Genomic DNA, 17,678 nt, shown 5'->3' with positions numbered 1-17,678 from the left:
GGAACACACATGCAACCATGTAGGAAAGAAGAGGGTATACAACCTTCAGGTGCATGCATGACTGTCTCACTGAACAACTGGAAAAAAAAAAAAGTTTCCTTATTTTGTTAAATAAACCCCTTTACTTTTCAGAGAAGTTCTCCATTGCTGATACCTTCTAATAACCTAATAATTAAAACCAGTGTTCAATGTACTTACTTAAAATACTAGTAGCTCAGTTAATATTAAAGTAAACAGAGAAATGAAATTACAACTTAAAGACTGTAGGCATATCTTAAAATGATAAAGTCGAGTCTTTAAAATCTTTAAAATCTTTAAGTCTTTAAAGTCGAGTCTTTAAAATTATATATGCATTAGCTATGCACCAAGTTCTTCATTCAGCAAGAAAAACATTTGCTGAAACTCACGCTGAATAACAACAACAACAAAAAAGTACTATACTGAGCCTAGAATTTTTAAAAGTAGCTACATTGAGCTTCCACAAGGTTTTATTGAGTGGGTAGCACAATCTGAAATGAATCTTCTATCTAGCTTTCGTGTATATTAAGGAGACAGGTCACACACCTTTTTGTTATGGTCAGACAGAAGCACCAGGCCCTTTTCTTTGCAGTACCCCACAGAGTCCAAGAGGACTTCAACAAACCTTTGCAGATGCATTTCACCTCAAAATAACTTGAAATGACTTGGAAGCTCTGTTTCTTTTTCCTCTAAATATTCACTTCTGGAGCAAAGTAGCTAAACAGTGGAGCAGATGACCACCCCATAAAGAATTCTACAATGCTCGTTTACCTTGTGTGTCTGAAGCTGCAGTGTAGTCTAAAGCCACTTCCTGACAATAATGAACTCAGATGTCAAAGCTTCAGATGGTGTAAACTAGTATATTAAAGAAACTATATAGCAATTCTCTATTAAAATTCATGTTGTGTTGCACCCCAAAAGACAGAGGCATACAAGAAAAGAAAATTCATGAACATTAATAATCTTGTTAATTTAAAATCAGTTAACTACATACAAAATTAACAGAATAAAAAATGGTTTATTGTTTAGAAGCCCACATTTAGACATCTGTTATTCAGAGTCCAGACCTCTTAATGACAACAAATTATAATTTTTTTTATTTGCAACTGCTTTTTCAGCATTCCTGATATTCCGCACTTTGAATTTTAAAATGGCATGTCTGCCTGCCATTTTGTAGACACAATATAGCTTTCTCTACCTGAACTCTGAGATGATGTGAATCAGCTCTCTTCTAAAAACTATCTAGCTGTTTTTATGTACTAATGTGCTAGAGATATGATACACAGTCTGTAGCTGATTACGGTATCTAAGGCAGAGTGTCTCACCAACATGGATACAAATAGGAACTCTTTGGAAACTCTACAGCAACAGAAATACTATGTGTTGTATGTGAATCAGAAGCTGTAGTGTATAACAAAGTTTTGTATGCAGAAAGGGAGGCAGTTGTGTCTGTGCTGTGCAATACACAACCCAATTAAATTAACAAAATAAGCCTGAATGATATTTAAGTGAGTAGAGCTCAAGACATCTTTTTGTACAAGAGACTAACTTGGCTGACTACAGCACTCCCTTCTGAGTTCTTAGTTAATTCTCTTTTACTGCAGTTTAGATAATTATGGTATAGTATAGATCAACTTCTAAGTTATTACTTGTTACAAGAGCTGGTCAGAAATATTTTGACGAAAGTTTCTTGAAATGAAAGTTTGGTGACACAGTTAGCAGTCAGTTCTGATCATTTTCACCTTAAGAAATATGGAACAGCATAAAAGTTGTGAAATTATCCTGTTTCAAAACAGCTTTGCTTACCAAATTCAATTCCTACTCAAAACCAAAGAAAAACCTGAAACTAAAAAAAGCTTTCTAAATGTTCACAATATTCTAAATGACTCAAGTCATCTCTTTTGTCTCTATTATTAACAAATAAACATTTTCCATAGTCTTCTGTTTTGATTCTAGGAGCAAGAGGACAGCTTTTCCTACGAAAATACTTATGGAATGGATTGCCATACGATTGCCATACAGTGACTTTTGAAATAAAAGAGGATCTATATTTTAAAGTGGTTTCTCATTGGAGGTAACTTTTGCAGTTTACCCAGACACATCAGAGTAGTATAACTACTGCTTTGCTCTCTCACACCAGCTTGTGGAAGTCTAGGAAGTGAAAAATAGATTTATAAGGGTGCTGAAACCATTATTTGTTCAGACAAAGGATGAAACTGGCAATGTCCACAGTACTGAATAAATTCACCAGCAGGAGAGAAACATGTTGTCTTGAGGATAAGTAAGGAATGAAGCATTTCCTGCACATCAGGGAAGGGAGCAGAGGAAGACAGGATGGGAAATTGCAACTCAGTCCTACTCTTTTCACATTTTTTTTTCTGAATCTGCTTCTAAATCAGAACAAAGCCCTAATTTCTTATGAGGATTAGGAAAATCCTAAGGAAATAATCAAATTTAGAAATAATTTAGCTCATGAAACATTTATGTCTGGAAAAAAAAATGAAATGAGAAAACATAATGAAAAGCTTCCCCCTTCTTAACACGTAATTTCCAGTGAGATGGTTCCTAATGAACAATCTGGTGCTTTTTATCTAATTTCCTACTTTCCAAAACATGCAAACATTCAAGTAATTATAGTTTTGTAATAGTCCTTCAGGTCCTCCCACAATCTAAAGATTTGGACAAAAATCAGCAACAGCACAGAAATTGATTCGAATAATGATAAACTATGAAATGTGTAAAGTATTATTTCAGCAGTCTTCTAACTTTGGATCCTGGAGAAACAAAAAATAAAAAATGTTCCAACTATCCCTCTAAAGAGACACTAAAGATTCTAGCTTAATTAAGTCAAATATTATTCATAAAATTAAAGAAATACGAACATGATAAGCTGCCTTTCTTTATTTTTGCCTGTGATGTGTGCTGCATGGACTACCTGCAGTGACAGATCTCTGAATATGATCAGAATTAGAAGAGAATGCTTTGAGGTGAAGAAAAGGCTCAATTCAGTCTGCTTCATTAACACAGCCTGAGGCATCATTAAGATGCTTTGTTTTCTTACTGTCACAGGAATACATTTAGCCAAGAATTCATAATAATAGCAAAAAAAAAAAAAAAAGCAATTTTTCTAAATTTTGTGGAAATGTGAGGGAAGCAAGGGGTTTCTAGCCGAATTCTCATTAGTAGGTTTTGGTTGGTTGGATGGCTGGATGGGTGGATGGGTGGCTGATAGGGTTGTTTGTTGTGTTCTTTTTATGCTAAAGGACATATCTTATTAGACTAGTGGAACCCTTTCGCTCTCCCACACAGAAATGAGTATCATCCTCTTGATAACTACAGCAGTTGCTTACAAGTCAAATTAATATTGGGATACTCTTAGAAGTGTTTCTAGCTTCTTTCAATGTTACTAACAGCTAGATATAAGATCCACTTGATCAGCAAATCCAAGATTAAATCTGTTAGTATAGTAAGATGACAAGGATAATAACTTCTCAGAATAACTGGAAATGTGGTAAAATTTATCTCCTTTACTAGATTACACCTTACAATTGCTTCCAGGGGGAGGAGAAAACAGAAATCTTCCAGCATTTTCTATGATCCTCTTTCCTTACAGGAAACTACAACCTGTTTTCTTTCACAGTATGGGAAACAAGTACTCATCTTCTCATTCAAAACAGAGTATTTCCAGGTTAATAATAATCAATGGTGCCTGTATTATCTGTGAATGAACATGATTCATCCACCTGTCAAAACTGGTAAAAGGAAGAAAATTAAAGTAGTTCTGTCTGTCAAATGAGGATGTACTTCAGATAGCCATCTATCCTCACATGGTTTTTGTGCAGTCTACTGTTGTAACTTAATTTTACCTAGAGGTTCACCAAACATCTGTTTTAATCACTCAGCTAATTTAACTCTCTTTTTCTGTGGCATTCCAGTCATCATGACATTTTAGATATCTCTATTCCAGATGATCCCAATACTTAAGTGCTTTGCCATGCACATGTGCAGATGGAGGCTTACATTGACAGAAGGCTTTCTCACAGAACTTCACTCCTTTTCCTCTAAAGCACCTCACTGACATTTATGCAAGTCTTTAAAAAAAATGATGTTTTATGATTTAGGAATAAATTTTTAATTTGGTTCAATGATGCACAGGAATAATCCAACTATTTGTAGTGTTTTTTCTTTTCTTAATAGCAGCTGTCAAACCTGGCCAGATCATGAATGGACAAAATCATGAATTAGACAAAAAAATCAAATGGGATTTAAAAGTCAACGCTATTAACCTTCTCTGTAGAATATCTACAGAAATAACAACCTAAAAATGGCACGTTTAGTGATTCTTATTATTATTATGCTTAAGAGTAAGGACAAACAATAAATGTGGAGATCCATAAAAGCCAGCAAGCTTGGGTTATGCAGAAATATACTTATTTGCATGCCCTTCATCAAGCACATTTGAAGTTTGACAGACACCTACACTCAATGGCTGAACTTGTACCAACTGTACAGGCTTTGCATTCTATCCAGAATCTCCTAGCAGCTTTATATTTTAGGAAACTTATCCAATGACCACTAAAGGTAAAGTTAAAATTTCCATAATGACCTATGGATTTTGGATCTAGACACCTGTTTTTAGCATTTAATGATCCTATTTTTTGCATTTATCAGTGGAAATATCCTGACAGTGAAATAAAAATAAAAGCTCCTCAAAGCACTTTCTACTTAATCTGTACTCATAGAATAGTTAATTAAGTAAACATAACCTCTCTTTCCAAATGTGCATAATGATTTCTGCTATTGTTATAAAACTGAAGTGCACCAAAACATTTTTGAGTTTTAACTATTCAAACAGAAATGTGTTGAAACTTAATAGCACAATGAAATGCTAGTTGGAAGTACACCTAGCTTGTAGTGAATGCTATGTTAAATTTTATTAGTCAACATTTCAAAAAACCGTGACTTTTAAAGAGTATTTTAAGTTCCTGAACTTAATTGCTCAGTTCTCTCTAAACAAACTCAAGCCATAAAAAGGATACTAAAATCAACTGATAGATTAACTTCAAATTGAGTAAGCATTGATGAAAAGTCTGTTTATTTTTTAATTAATTTCTTTCATCTTTAGAAAAGATCACAGAATCATTGACTTATTTAGAATGGAAAATACCTCCAAAATTATCATGATATCAAATTTAAAATAAGATATCCTATAATGTATTAGTTTGTTTTAAAAATGCTTCTTTCAGTGTTGTGTATTAACTGAGAAACCTGCTAGTGAGTTTGAGTATATTCAGACAATGTATATATGTGTGCACTAACCTATTACATTTTTTCATATTCAGATAAACAATTAATTGTATGAATGCATGAGCTATTATGATGATGTCTGTAAGACTGTGTGGAAACATGCTTTTATTTGCAGCCAAAAGTAGAAGCACTCTGAAAAGAACTATTTGAATTACAAAACTACTGTATTAGCATATTAATTTGCTTTTTTTCCTCCTGAAAGTTGTTATCTGAAGAATAACAAATCATTTGTAAAAAAAAAAAAAAAAGGCAACTAAGAAGTGAAATTTAGTGTAGAAGCTGTGCAATTTAGTATAATTTGTGCATTCAGTCTTGGATTTCATATGAGAAATGCAAAAGAGGTGTTCATTAATCTCGTCTTTAGCGGTCAAAACCAAACCATCCTTTACTACAAGCTAAAGTGAAACAATGTTGTAAATCAAACCTCACTGCCTAGTATCCAGCCAAGTAATATTTCTGTGTTTCAATACTCAGAAATACATTTTTATTTCTATAGGTACTTGCCATAAAATTTACTGCCCCAAGCTGTTAAAACATAAATTGTGTGTGACTTAACCCAAAACATACATGCACAAATTCAGAATTTAAGGTCAATGCATCTGAACATATTTTCCAATATCAAACAGACTTTTAAAATCTTAAGTTACAGTATCTATAATATGCCATTACTTTGGTACTTGTTTCCCTTGACTTAATCCAAAAGGCCATGGAAATTAAGCCTGATCCAATTCAGTAAGCCTGTTTACCTCATTTTTTAGTGAGGAAAATGTTGTGTTTTTTTTCTTTTCTTTCTTTCTTTCTTTCTTTCTGCCACACTGTCTTCCCCTCATGATCCTTCTGTTTGAATTAACAGGTGTTTTATCAAGCTACATGGACCTATTCTTTAATTCTGCAGGCACGAGTGTCATCAGAACCACAAACGTGTTAAAACTTTGAACTATTAAAAGTGGATACATGCTGACTTTTCCAATTGAATTAATTAAACTAAAAATATAACTTAAAAACATTTAAAAAATCACCTGTTAGAAGAAAAGGGAAAAGAGCTTATGAAAAGAACTGATGAATTTCCTATTTTATTATATTCCAAACCTTGCAGATTTGCAGTTTTGAAGGTTGATGTTGCTATTATTGCTCTTTCCTACCTAACTTGTCATCTTCACTACTATCAGCTGAATACAAACCCACACAGTCAACATTTGTCTTTGTCTTCCCATTAGAACTAAGAGCAGTAGAGTTAACTGTCTGAAGTGTTTTGCAGGGTTTACCATGACTGATATCAGGAAAGAATCATGCCAACTGAAAGAGGAATAACAGATATCGTAGTATGCAATGTTGAATTTCTCATTAAAGCATCAGGAAAATATTTTCTTTCTCTTCTGCGACAATAACTAGTAATTTGTGCTTTAAATTATTTCACATATACTTAATTCACTCCTCCTAACAAAGAGAACAAAGATTTATAGTGCTTCATGTAACAGGCTGGAGTATCACGGAAGGGTAGTAATAAGCATAAGAAACACTAATTTAATGTAAGGATATAGTGAGAACATTTTTATTTTCTCACTACATTATTAGGACAACCATACTACGATCACATAAAGTAACTTGTATTAAAATACAGGAAATCTACCATTTGAATCATATATTATCTATGAATTCCGAGATTCTGTTCACAATTAGCATTTGGAATTACTAGTTTGTAAGTGAAAATATTGTAGTGTTACAAGTATTGCAAAACAAAAATAAAGAGAGGACAGTAATTGACTAGTAAACTTATAACTTACCTTCTCTGCTGATTGGGCTGTGCCAAAAAAGATTGGAATAAAAGCTAACCAAATTATGCAGGTTGTGTACATAGTAAATCCAATGGGTTTTGCTTCATTGAAGGTCTCTGGAACCCCTCTTGTTTTAATAGCATAAACAGTGCATGTGACCATCAAGAGAATACTGTATCCAAGGGAACAAATGAGAGAAAGATCTGAAATGTCACATTTGAGAACTCCCCTGGCATTTTCTGGTTCAAGTGTCCTCTGTTCTCCATAGTCTACTATGGTATGTGGTGGATCGATAGCAAACCAGATGAAGACTCCAATAAGCTGCAAGGATATGAGGCTGAAAGTGATCACCAGCTGGGAAGCTGGACTAATAAATTTGGGAGCTGTGACTGATTTTTTACCCTGTTCAAATATTCTGTGAATTCTGTTTGTTTTGGTAAGCAAGGCAGCATAGCTGAAACACATGCCAAGTCCTAGAAAGATCCTCCGAAATGAGCAGATCACTGTATCAGGAGTTGCAATCATTAAAAACGTGATGGAATAACAGAGAAAAATCCCAGTCAAGAGCACGTAACTGAGCTCTCGTCCAGAGGCCCTGACAATCGGTGTATCATTGTACCGGACAAATGTCACGATGACAAAGGTGGTGGCAATAATACCGAGGATAGCTATGAAGACAGGCACAATGGCCCACGGGGAATGCCACTCCAGTTTGATTATAGGGATAAGCTGGCAATCGGTACGGTTGGCGTTCGGTCTCTTATTGATCGGGCACAGCTCACAGTTGAATTCGTCCACCTGGTAGTGGTACCCTTCACAGCGTTCACAGTGCCAGCAGCAGGGCACCCCCTTCACAGTTTTCTTTCTTTCCCCAGCTTTACAGGGCAGGCTGCAGACAGATGTTGGATGAGTGTGTTCTCTATTAGCCCACTGCATGTCTTCTACCTGTGGGTATAAAAAATTAATGAGCTTTCTATTTTCCCCCATTTATAATATCCTAATCCTGGCCACAGGTTTGTCATAAATCACTACATGCTGACAGTACAAATACAGTTTACCATAATAAGAAACCTGTTTCTTTCCCTTGTATTGATTTTATGAAAGCGTTAAATGATTGCGCCCAATAAATCATTCATGCCACAGGCTTGATGAGTGTCATTAGTTTCTATTTACCTCTTTACTGCTGACCAAATTGACATCTGTAAGGATATTTATTGACTCCAGGCTAGTTTGAAAGCAAAAAGCCCTGTACACAGCACTTTAAAAGTTAATCATATGCAAATATAAATACCACTAGTTCTCAAACATTTAATTACAAAATAAGGCTATGTGAGTTTTAAATAAGTTTCTGGTACAGTGAAGAAATAGATTGAAGTCTCTTTGCATCAGCTCTAGCAGAACAAAAAGTGCCAGAAAAAAGATCCATGTACAAGAGGTGGAATGCCACCTCTTCCAAGAATGTGAGTATTTTATACTTTTTCACTTTCTAGGTTTTGAAATTCAAAAGAGAGTTTTGTTTTCATTTCTAGAAGATATAAATGAGCATACAGTGCTTTCTGAATAGTAATGCAAAAAGATGTCATGGCTACACTTTAGACCCGATTTTAAAATTCCAAGGTTCTTTTTTGTAGCACTAAACAGATGCACACGATGCAATCTTGCTTTTGAAATCCCAGATTTCTCCACAGCAGAACCTTAATAAAATGTGTTTCGTTTGTTTGTTTGTTTGTTTTTCATCCCCTTGTCTATTCTTCCTGAATGCCCCCCTCTCCCTCCCCCCAATAAAATCTGTATAGGGAATTAATGGTTTTAAAGCAATATAGCTGAAAATTATTGCTCAGTTTGGTCACAGCTCTCCCTAGCCCACGCGTAGCAACATTGTGTTCTGCAAGAGGTCACACTGACTGAACCAGAACAGTTTGCAGAGCAAGGAATTGCTTATAGGCACCAGATTCACACTGTTTTACTCCCATGCTCCACCTTTTATGCCTTTATTAGGTGGTAAATACTGAAGGATGAAAGACTTGCCTTGTTCTTGCCTATTAAGTACTTAGCACTTTTATTCAATTTAGAGCATTTATTTATAAGTGATACAGCAGTAACAAAACTTCACGTGTCAGGACTGTTTTCAGTTCATTCTGGAGGAGGACAGAATGGGGACAGTTTATCGAATGGGATAATTTTGGCCTTAAAGATTTATTTTTCCAGCAGTTTTTCAACAGATCTGAGAGAAAATCACAGTGTCACATCCCTGGCCCCGTTTGCCTTCCTGAAAGAGTCAGCACACCGGTCGCAGTACCATGTAGGGTAAATAAAACTGAAGCAAGCAGCCAGGCCGTTTGTCTCCTCTGTCCCCTTTTCTGAACAGCATTTCAGAAAATGAAATGGGATGACTCAAAACGGAACAGTACTGCCTATTTGCCAGATTATAGCACACAATACAAAATCACCAGGAGAATACACAGCACCTGTTCCACCATAAAGTTGGAGTGTCATGGACAGGCAATATCTAGGCTGGCAGAAAGCCTGACAGAATAAAGCTAAAGTGTCCAATTTGTTAACACATATCAACTAGAAAAGTGAGCTCATACCTGATCAACATTTAATACCATGAGGTTAAAGTGTTTCTTATCTAGCATTAAGCATGCTAAAGCCACTTTTACTATACTGTGAATCCACAGTTTAGATAGGTAGAAAGAGTTCCTTTGTGTCTCTTAGAGTTTCTATTCTAATAAAATAAATAAATAAATAAAAATTAAAATTAAAAAAAGAAAATCATTTTATTCCACAGCTACCTGTGATATCATACACTTCTGTCTTGACTGTGCTTTAATTAACTAAAAACAGACTTAAAAAATCCTGGTTGGAAATACATTAGAGTGCCTAAGGTTCCAGTGGCTACAACTGAAAATAAATTCCTGTCTCAGAAGGTCACTGGTAAAGATTCATATTGCATTTTTTATTCAAATACATTTGACACATAATCTACAGAAGAAATATCTTCCAGCATGGCAATATAGGGCTAAGAATGTTGAAAAAGCCACCAACTTAGCAAACTTGACTCTTTTTTTTTTTTTTAATGAATTATGAATATAAACATGATTAGCTGTTAGAAATGGAACAATTCAAACGACAGTTGGCTCTCAAAGTGTAAAAACATTCTAAAGCAGTGTAGAGAATAATCAGAGTGAATGGCTGGTGTGGGTGCATTTTACACTGCATACAAGTGATGTCTTAACAATGACTTTTTTTAGTCAAAACATATAGTGGTTTTTAGGCTGACCTACATTTCTGAAAAGGCTCTTAACAAAAATTTTATGCATTCTTGCTCATGACTTTTTTATTCCATTTTCAAAGAAGGAGAAGAAACTTTCCTAAGAAACATTGGACAGTATTTGAAATTAGAGATAACCTTTAAGATGTTTGCAGTTCTTAGAAAATTCTGGCAGTGTAGGATTTTAACTCTGAAAGTAGGTACAAAGATGTAATTTCCCCTTTATACCACTTTGAATTCCCTCTTTATACTACTTTGTGGGGTCCTCCCATGATCCAAGCTACATTAAAAAGCAAAGTAACGTAGTAAGAGCCAGTCTGTGGAGCTCAGGTGTTGGCTCTGAGAACTTGATGTTCTTGTTGGTCAGTATTTGAAATTAGAGACTGGGAAAGTAATATTGGGCTAATTCTGGCCTGGTTGAGTGTACGGAACCCCTGGTAATGATTATAGAAGACTAATGTCCTTCTGGAGAGCATCTTCTGTTTTCATTTCAGCCAAAAGCAATTCAGTTCACGTAGCCTGAGACCCACTCCACAATATGAGCAAGTGTGCTAAGTGGGAATAATTAGCAGATTCATTTCAAAAGCAGACTCTTGACTGAAACCAAAATGTTAATGTGTATACACCCTCAGACTGATACTTAGACACTACTGTGACAGAGGTAGAGTAAAGGGCAGGGGAAACTATAACACAGAGGGAACACTGCTTACTTTTATTATGTCTGGGTAGATCCGGTAAGGGTTTCTGTATATGCAGCAATTAAAGACTGAAAAGTCATGCTACTTCTGGTCATCTGGTTCATTCCCAGCTACCTATAACCCACAGCACTCCTTGCCTTTAATGTATTTTTGAACTATTGTTTTGCATAATACAAATTTAATAAGGAAATACAGTACAAGACATAATTATAAAAAAACACTTAAAGCTCTATCAGTTTTTCCAGTCATTGAATGTATATACAAAGGACCTGTCTTCCTGAACCTGTGTAGAAGATTCACCTATGTGATTATTTTCCTATCCATAGGTTATAGCACTACTGATCTCACTTCTCTGAGATTAACTTTAGACAATAAATGATAATAGAAACTGTTAAGATACAAGAAAGAGAAGAATCATCTGAATACCTATAATTGCCATCAAATTCAAAGGGAGTTTCTGGATGCTCAGCCTCCTTTGAAAATCTGACTTTTTATTTAAACATAAACATTTGTTTATGACACACAAAGAAGACAAGGCCACAAAAAATAAAGGCAATATATATGTTTGTTTGTTTGTTTGTTTATTTTTGACATTGCAATAAATTTGTTCTGCAGCACTTCAGCCCTCACTGATCAAAATCTCTGGGTCTTCAACAGCCTTTATACTGCTTAGCCCTTGCTAGGGCTGGGTGAGTCTCAGATCTTTAAGTAGCCTTAGGTAAACTTAGACTTTAGAAGACTTATTTTTGTCACCTTCATTTTCATGTGACATCTGCCAGCTGCTTTTGACTACAGTGTGAAATATGACAAGACTAAGTTCAGTGTAAAATATGTCTGAATTTATTGTGTAGGTCAGATAGACTGGATTGACTAGCTCTGTATTTACTATTAATAATTGTTTAAACATAATTATTAATTTTATATGAGTAGCTCCTCTGAATTTGGAAAGTGATAGATTGATGCGTTATCATGGAGCACCTCACTTTGGCCTACTATGAGTTATTGTTTTCTACTATTACAATATTTACTGAAGTGAAAACGCCAAAAGGGTGTGACAGCAAGTCTGTAAGATGCATACTAATTTTCTACAAAATGCATCATGATACAGAAAGAGAATGGCTTCATTGCTATTTAAATAGACATAAAAATCATCCCTATATGAGTTATCTGCCTGATGGAGTCGCAATTTGCTTTAATTTGCAGCCCTAAGGTTTGCAGTTCACTAAACCATCAAAACACAGAGAAAATGCCATTTCATATCAAAATTGAGTAAACACCTCTATCCTTCATGAACGTTACAAATACAATTTTTCTCTAATATCTAATAATAAAGCTAAAAATTAATGATTCAAGAAATGGGTTCAAACAAGATGAGATTTACATGACATTGTACAAGAAGCACATTCACATTCCTGGCAACTATGTTCCTCCAATAATCAAGCAACTCATTCATTTAGCAATGCCCTCAGCAACCAAAGGAGATTGATAAAAATTGCTGCTAATAGGTCACATACAAATTCTGAACCATTTATGTATACAAAAAACACTCTGTTTTCCATTTGAGATCATGAAATAATTTATCACTTAATTCAGCAATGAGTGATTATACAAAGCATTTGACAAACCTCACAGAATATTTATCAAAGACTTTGCTGGATAGTATTTTATTTTTTTGGATTATGTTGTATTATAAATTGCAGGAATTTCCATTTTTGAAACCTTATCTCAGAGCTAGAAATTTATTTTAAAAATTTAAAATACATGTTTAGGAATATTATTTTAATGAATAGAATTATACAAGATCTGGATAGAAGAATGCAAATAATGCATTCTGCCAGAATTATGGGAACAGGCTAACATATTATTTGGTAGTCAGTTAGCCAAGACCTTCAGAATCATCAAGGTTCTCACATACCACTTCATATGGCTTTTAATACATATTCAGATTCTCAGTTATAAAAATGACAAAGAACTGAAATATCACCTGCAGCTGCTACTAAGAGTTGCACTTATTTCTGTCTCAAATTTGTGGAATTATTTCTCTTCTGACAAAAAGGTTTATCAGAGGAGCATAGCAAATGAATGAATTAGGGCAATTTAGTCTAATATTTAGCTTTTGAATTGTCTAATGCATCTATTCTCACAGTAAAAGTTCAAGTCTCTAATGTACCTTGTCCAATCAAGTCATCTGAACCATCACACACCAGAATTAAAGTGAAACTGGTTCATCTAAAGTGAATTCATTATGAGCCTAAATGTAATGATCATTGCATTCAGTCTGCCAGCCAGATTTTATCCCCCTAGAGAAAAGCTGAGTATACTTACAGACTAAATCTACAAATATTTAAGCAGGCATGTGCAGAAGGGAAATAATTCAAGGACAAAAAATATAATAATAAAAAAAGCAAGCAAACAAACAAACAAAAAAACAACCACTAGAATGAATTCAGATTCTCCGTGGCAGTAACAAATCACTAACATTAACAAATTTGCTATAATTCCTTAGAATTTTTTACCTCACTTTTACCATTATTTACCACGTACAGATGTTTTCCTAAAAACTGAGATGTCTTTTTCTGGAATTTGACGCACAGACGTTCCTAAATGTTTGCAAAGAACATGAGATCATATCCTTGGTTTTACCACAAACCAGTTGAAAATTAATGTATTGGAATGTCAGACACATTTGAAGAAGAGTCTGAGAAGCTTGATCATATGCAATGACTGTGAAAGGACCAGGAAGAAAGGCAATATTTATATTTGAAAGCAGTGCTACAGAATGGTTACACAGCTTTGGTCTCTTATGCTATTTGCTTAGAGTTAGCCCATACAGCTCTGATGCAATCTGACTTTCTTGGTGACCTTGGGCAAACTATTTAACCTGCTTGAACCTCAGCTTTGCAGTTGGCTGGAGGGAAGCTGTCATGCAGACAAGAAGAGTGGAGACATCTAAGTAAGTTTAAAATGTGGGTGAAATGTTTAAGTAGGGATGTTATATTTTCTGAATCTCAGTGATACCAGGGACTAAACTGATCTCAGTCTCTCAGGTCTGAAAGGGCTTTTGCCCAGCAAATACTTATACTTTAGAAATCACGATTAAAACTTATTTTTGCTTTTAAAAGTGAGCAATATTTTTCAAAGAATTTACATCAGAAACATTATAACAATTCTGTTTCCTCAGTATGTCAGAATCTTTCTTGTCATTTCCAGCTTCCGAGAAATGCAATATCCCCAATCTGTGGAATTATCAAAGCTAAGAGAATTCATTTTTAATGTTCTGTCCACATTAACAAGTCATTCTCAGCTAAGGCAAACAAGCAAACAAACAAACATACAAATAAATAAAATTAACTGAAGGATGCTGTGAGATGGTACATGTAAAGAGAAATTAGTGTGAACAGATAAAGCAAACGTTTCTCATAATCAAAAAGAAAGGGTTAAATACTAGCACACTCAGTGTGCTGAGACTATAAGAAAATAACCTCACTAGTTAAATCATGTAATTCATGTCTGCTGAATATAAAAGAGCATACTGTGGAAACTGTAAACAGGGAATGATCTCCTGTGATCTCCTATCACTGTATCATAATATACAGAGAATAGTGCTACAGAATCTTTAAACCCCAACTTTAAAATGCTAGTCTTTGAATAGTTTAGGATCTGTTTGCATACAAGATTATTCTCTAACTGTAGTTTGGCAGGTACTTACGGGTTCCTGAAGTACTGACCCTAACAAACCCCTGATATACAGGTCAGAGCTGAAATATATTGCCTTCTTTGATTTGCCAGACACTAGACTTATTAATGTGCATGGAGTACACGGAAAACCACTTTTTATTCTCAGGTGCTTTGGGAAGTAGACTGGCACAAAATGAAGTGATTAGCAGGTCATCAAGTAAACAGCTACTGTTCCTGCACAGTGCAACTATTAGGTGGAAATTTACGGCAACCTGGCAGGCACTTCTGTTCAGTACAAGCAAGATAATTTTTCTTCTTTATAAGCATGAGTCTTAACTACTTTTAAAGCACCTGCCCTGGAGATAGGTTCTTTATTTTCAAATGATACTAAGACCTCCCCCTCCTCCCAGTCATTTACTTAATAGTTCTATGACACAGAAATATCCTATTCAAGATAACATCAGCAGACTTCACATTTTTGGAAGTACTTTGCAAGGTCTATGGTCTATATTTCAAAAATATATGATTATTATGAAAGGATCAGACTGCAAATCAAGTTTTCAAATTTATGCTTTATGCAGACTATTTTCACATAGACAATTTCTATTGCATATCATTACCCAGAGCTCCTCACTGTCCTTACGCATACTTGACACGCACTTGGAGAGATTTTAATGAGCATTTTGGTGTTCTATTCCTATATAACTTATGATGCACAAGCAAGAACTGTAGCCATTATATGCTACTAAAAGCAGATTGAGCCATAACTTTGCATATAATAAAACATGTTAAAAAAAAAAAAACTCAAATAACAACTCTTGTTAAGGAAAACTTCCATACTTCCATCTTCATGCTTTTTTTTTTTGTTTTGTTTTTGTCAAGTGATTTTGACCAGTACTTTGCCCATTTGAACCACAAGGTTTGGAAATACTTTTTTTCCTGTAAATCATGCAGAAATAGTTTGTATGCATACCTCAGAAATGTAGTGCTTTGAGAAGAGGATCCCAGTTCTGGCAAAGAGTTCCTTAACATCATTTTCTATGTACCTGGGGAATATTCACAGCTCTGCCCAACGTCCATGCTATGACTAGTTTAATAGCCTAGTTGCATTTCTTGATAAAACTTTTAATACCCATAACAAATTTGTTCCCCACCAAACCTTTTGCTTTTATCACCTCAGTTAATGTTGGAGACCAAGACTGGAGCTCCAATCTGTCAGATGCCTTTCATTCCCATTGCTGCTCAGATTCTCCCTCAATTCACAGCTCAGAGCAAACAGAAGGATTTAAGCACACCTACCATTTGACTTTAAAGGACTCTCATATAGACTTTTTTTTTCCTTTAATTTTAAGTCACTGGCTAATTCATTGAAGAAATCCCAATTTCCAATAAAAAAGTCACCATTACATGGTTTTAATCACTGGGGAAATTCTGTCCCCAGACACTTTCATGATGGCCTACTTCATAGGTACATGACATTCAAAACCACAGGACTATGTCTTGGGCCAGAACTCCCCCAGATTTAATCCAGTCCTGTAACTTCACTAAAGTTATGCGAACAAGATCATGGGCCCATACACATATTTAATATTACTTAAGAAGACAAATTATAACCCTTTTTCTTATCTTTAATGTATATTAATTATTTTAAACTAGAAAATAACCAATCATAAAAATGTTGCAAATATTTCCATTGAAGCATGAGTGGCAGCAAGAGAGAAAGCACAAAGGTAGTAACTCCACTCCCAAAGAGTAACAGGAAACAGAACTGGAAGATCATATCATCTTATGATCCTCAAGCTCTGAAAAGTGTTTCAGCGAAATGAAGCAGTTGAAATTTTGATCAAAGTTGCCCTTACCTCAGCCGCTCTGTACCATAATTGACTGTGACAGAGGAACAGACAAGCTTGAATGAAATTTAGGGATCACGTTTATTTCCTGTCTGATGAGAAGCAGCACTATACCTAAACCATTCCTGACATATTTGTCTAACCTGTTTTTAGGAAAAAGAGCTGTTAATGTGTGTTGTACCTGCTACCCTGAAGCAGTGCAAAGTCCTAACCACTGACATGTAGATTTTGACTTTTCTTTAAGGTAGCTTCCTCTATAATAGTTCATGCTGCCTTCGCCAACTCCATTTAGTCAGATCTTTCCAATATAACTATTTTGAATTTTCAGCACTACATAAACAAAAGAAAATCATCAAAAAGAAAGGCCCTTTAAACACGGATCCATCCAGGTTACAATATCACATATAAAAAGTCTGAAAGTCTGAGCTAGTTCAGAACAAGCAGCCAAAAGACTGTGTTTTATACTGAGATTTTCAGCAACAGGGTAAGAGCTCTCTTCCAAACCTATGTTGAAGCTTAGAATGAAGAGTCAATAACTGAATTGAAAATTTTGCAGAGAGACAGTGATCTGGCAGGAAAAAAACAAGCATGTTGAGAAGTTTAAACTACATAAAATACTACCCGGTACATTTACTTAGGGAAATAAAATTAAAAACAAAAACAAAAACAAAAACAAAAACACCTTGAAATTAAGGAAAGAAAGACAAACATTCAAAATGGTGTACTTTCAAGCCACGGATTTTCACATGGACTGAGCATATTGAGCTTTATTCTATGATACATAAAGAACTAACTGATGAGATAGAAAACTATCGAGACTTTACAAGGAAGTACGCAAAACTTGGAAATGCAGTGTTTATGCTTAGAAAATGGGAGAAATGAAGCCAGGGAGTTATCAACCACTTAGTTTAACTTGAATTCCCAGAAAAATCCTGAAAGAAATAAAACAAACATATTTTGAAAACAGAGAAAACAAACAAACAAGACAAATAACAGTCAGCAGGGATCTGTCAACAATAAGCTGTCACATTTCCTTCAGTGAGAGGGTAACAGGCATTAAGGATGAGAGACAAGCAGT

General features: G+C 34.9%; 1 protein-coding gene across 7 annotated transcripts in view; it reads right to left on the bottom strand.

Annotated features, from left to right (window-relative positions):
- GRM8 (glutamate metabotropic receptor 8) overlaps positions 1 to 17,678 on the bottom strand; it is a 344,303-nt gene that overhangs the window by 40,121 nt on the left and 286,504 nt on the right. For all 7 annotated transcript variants that reach the window (XM_083819524.1, XM_083819525.1, XM_083819520.1 and 4 more), the window contains one exon: positions 7,110 to 8,045. In XM_083819524.1, coding sequence (XP_083675650.1) covers positions 7,110 to 8,045 — 936 coding nt within the window. The remainder of the gene's footprint in view (positions 1 to 7,109; positions 8,046 to 17,678) is intronic.

Source organism: Anser anser (assembly GCF_964211835.1).
Source record: "Anser anser genome assembly, chromosome: 1".
NCBI lineage: Eukaryota > Metazoa > Chordata > Aves > Anseriformes > Anatidae > Anser > Anser anser.
The sequence above is the reverse complement of the archived record's forward strand: the minus strand, read 5'-3'. Positions and strand labels throughout refer to the sequence as shown.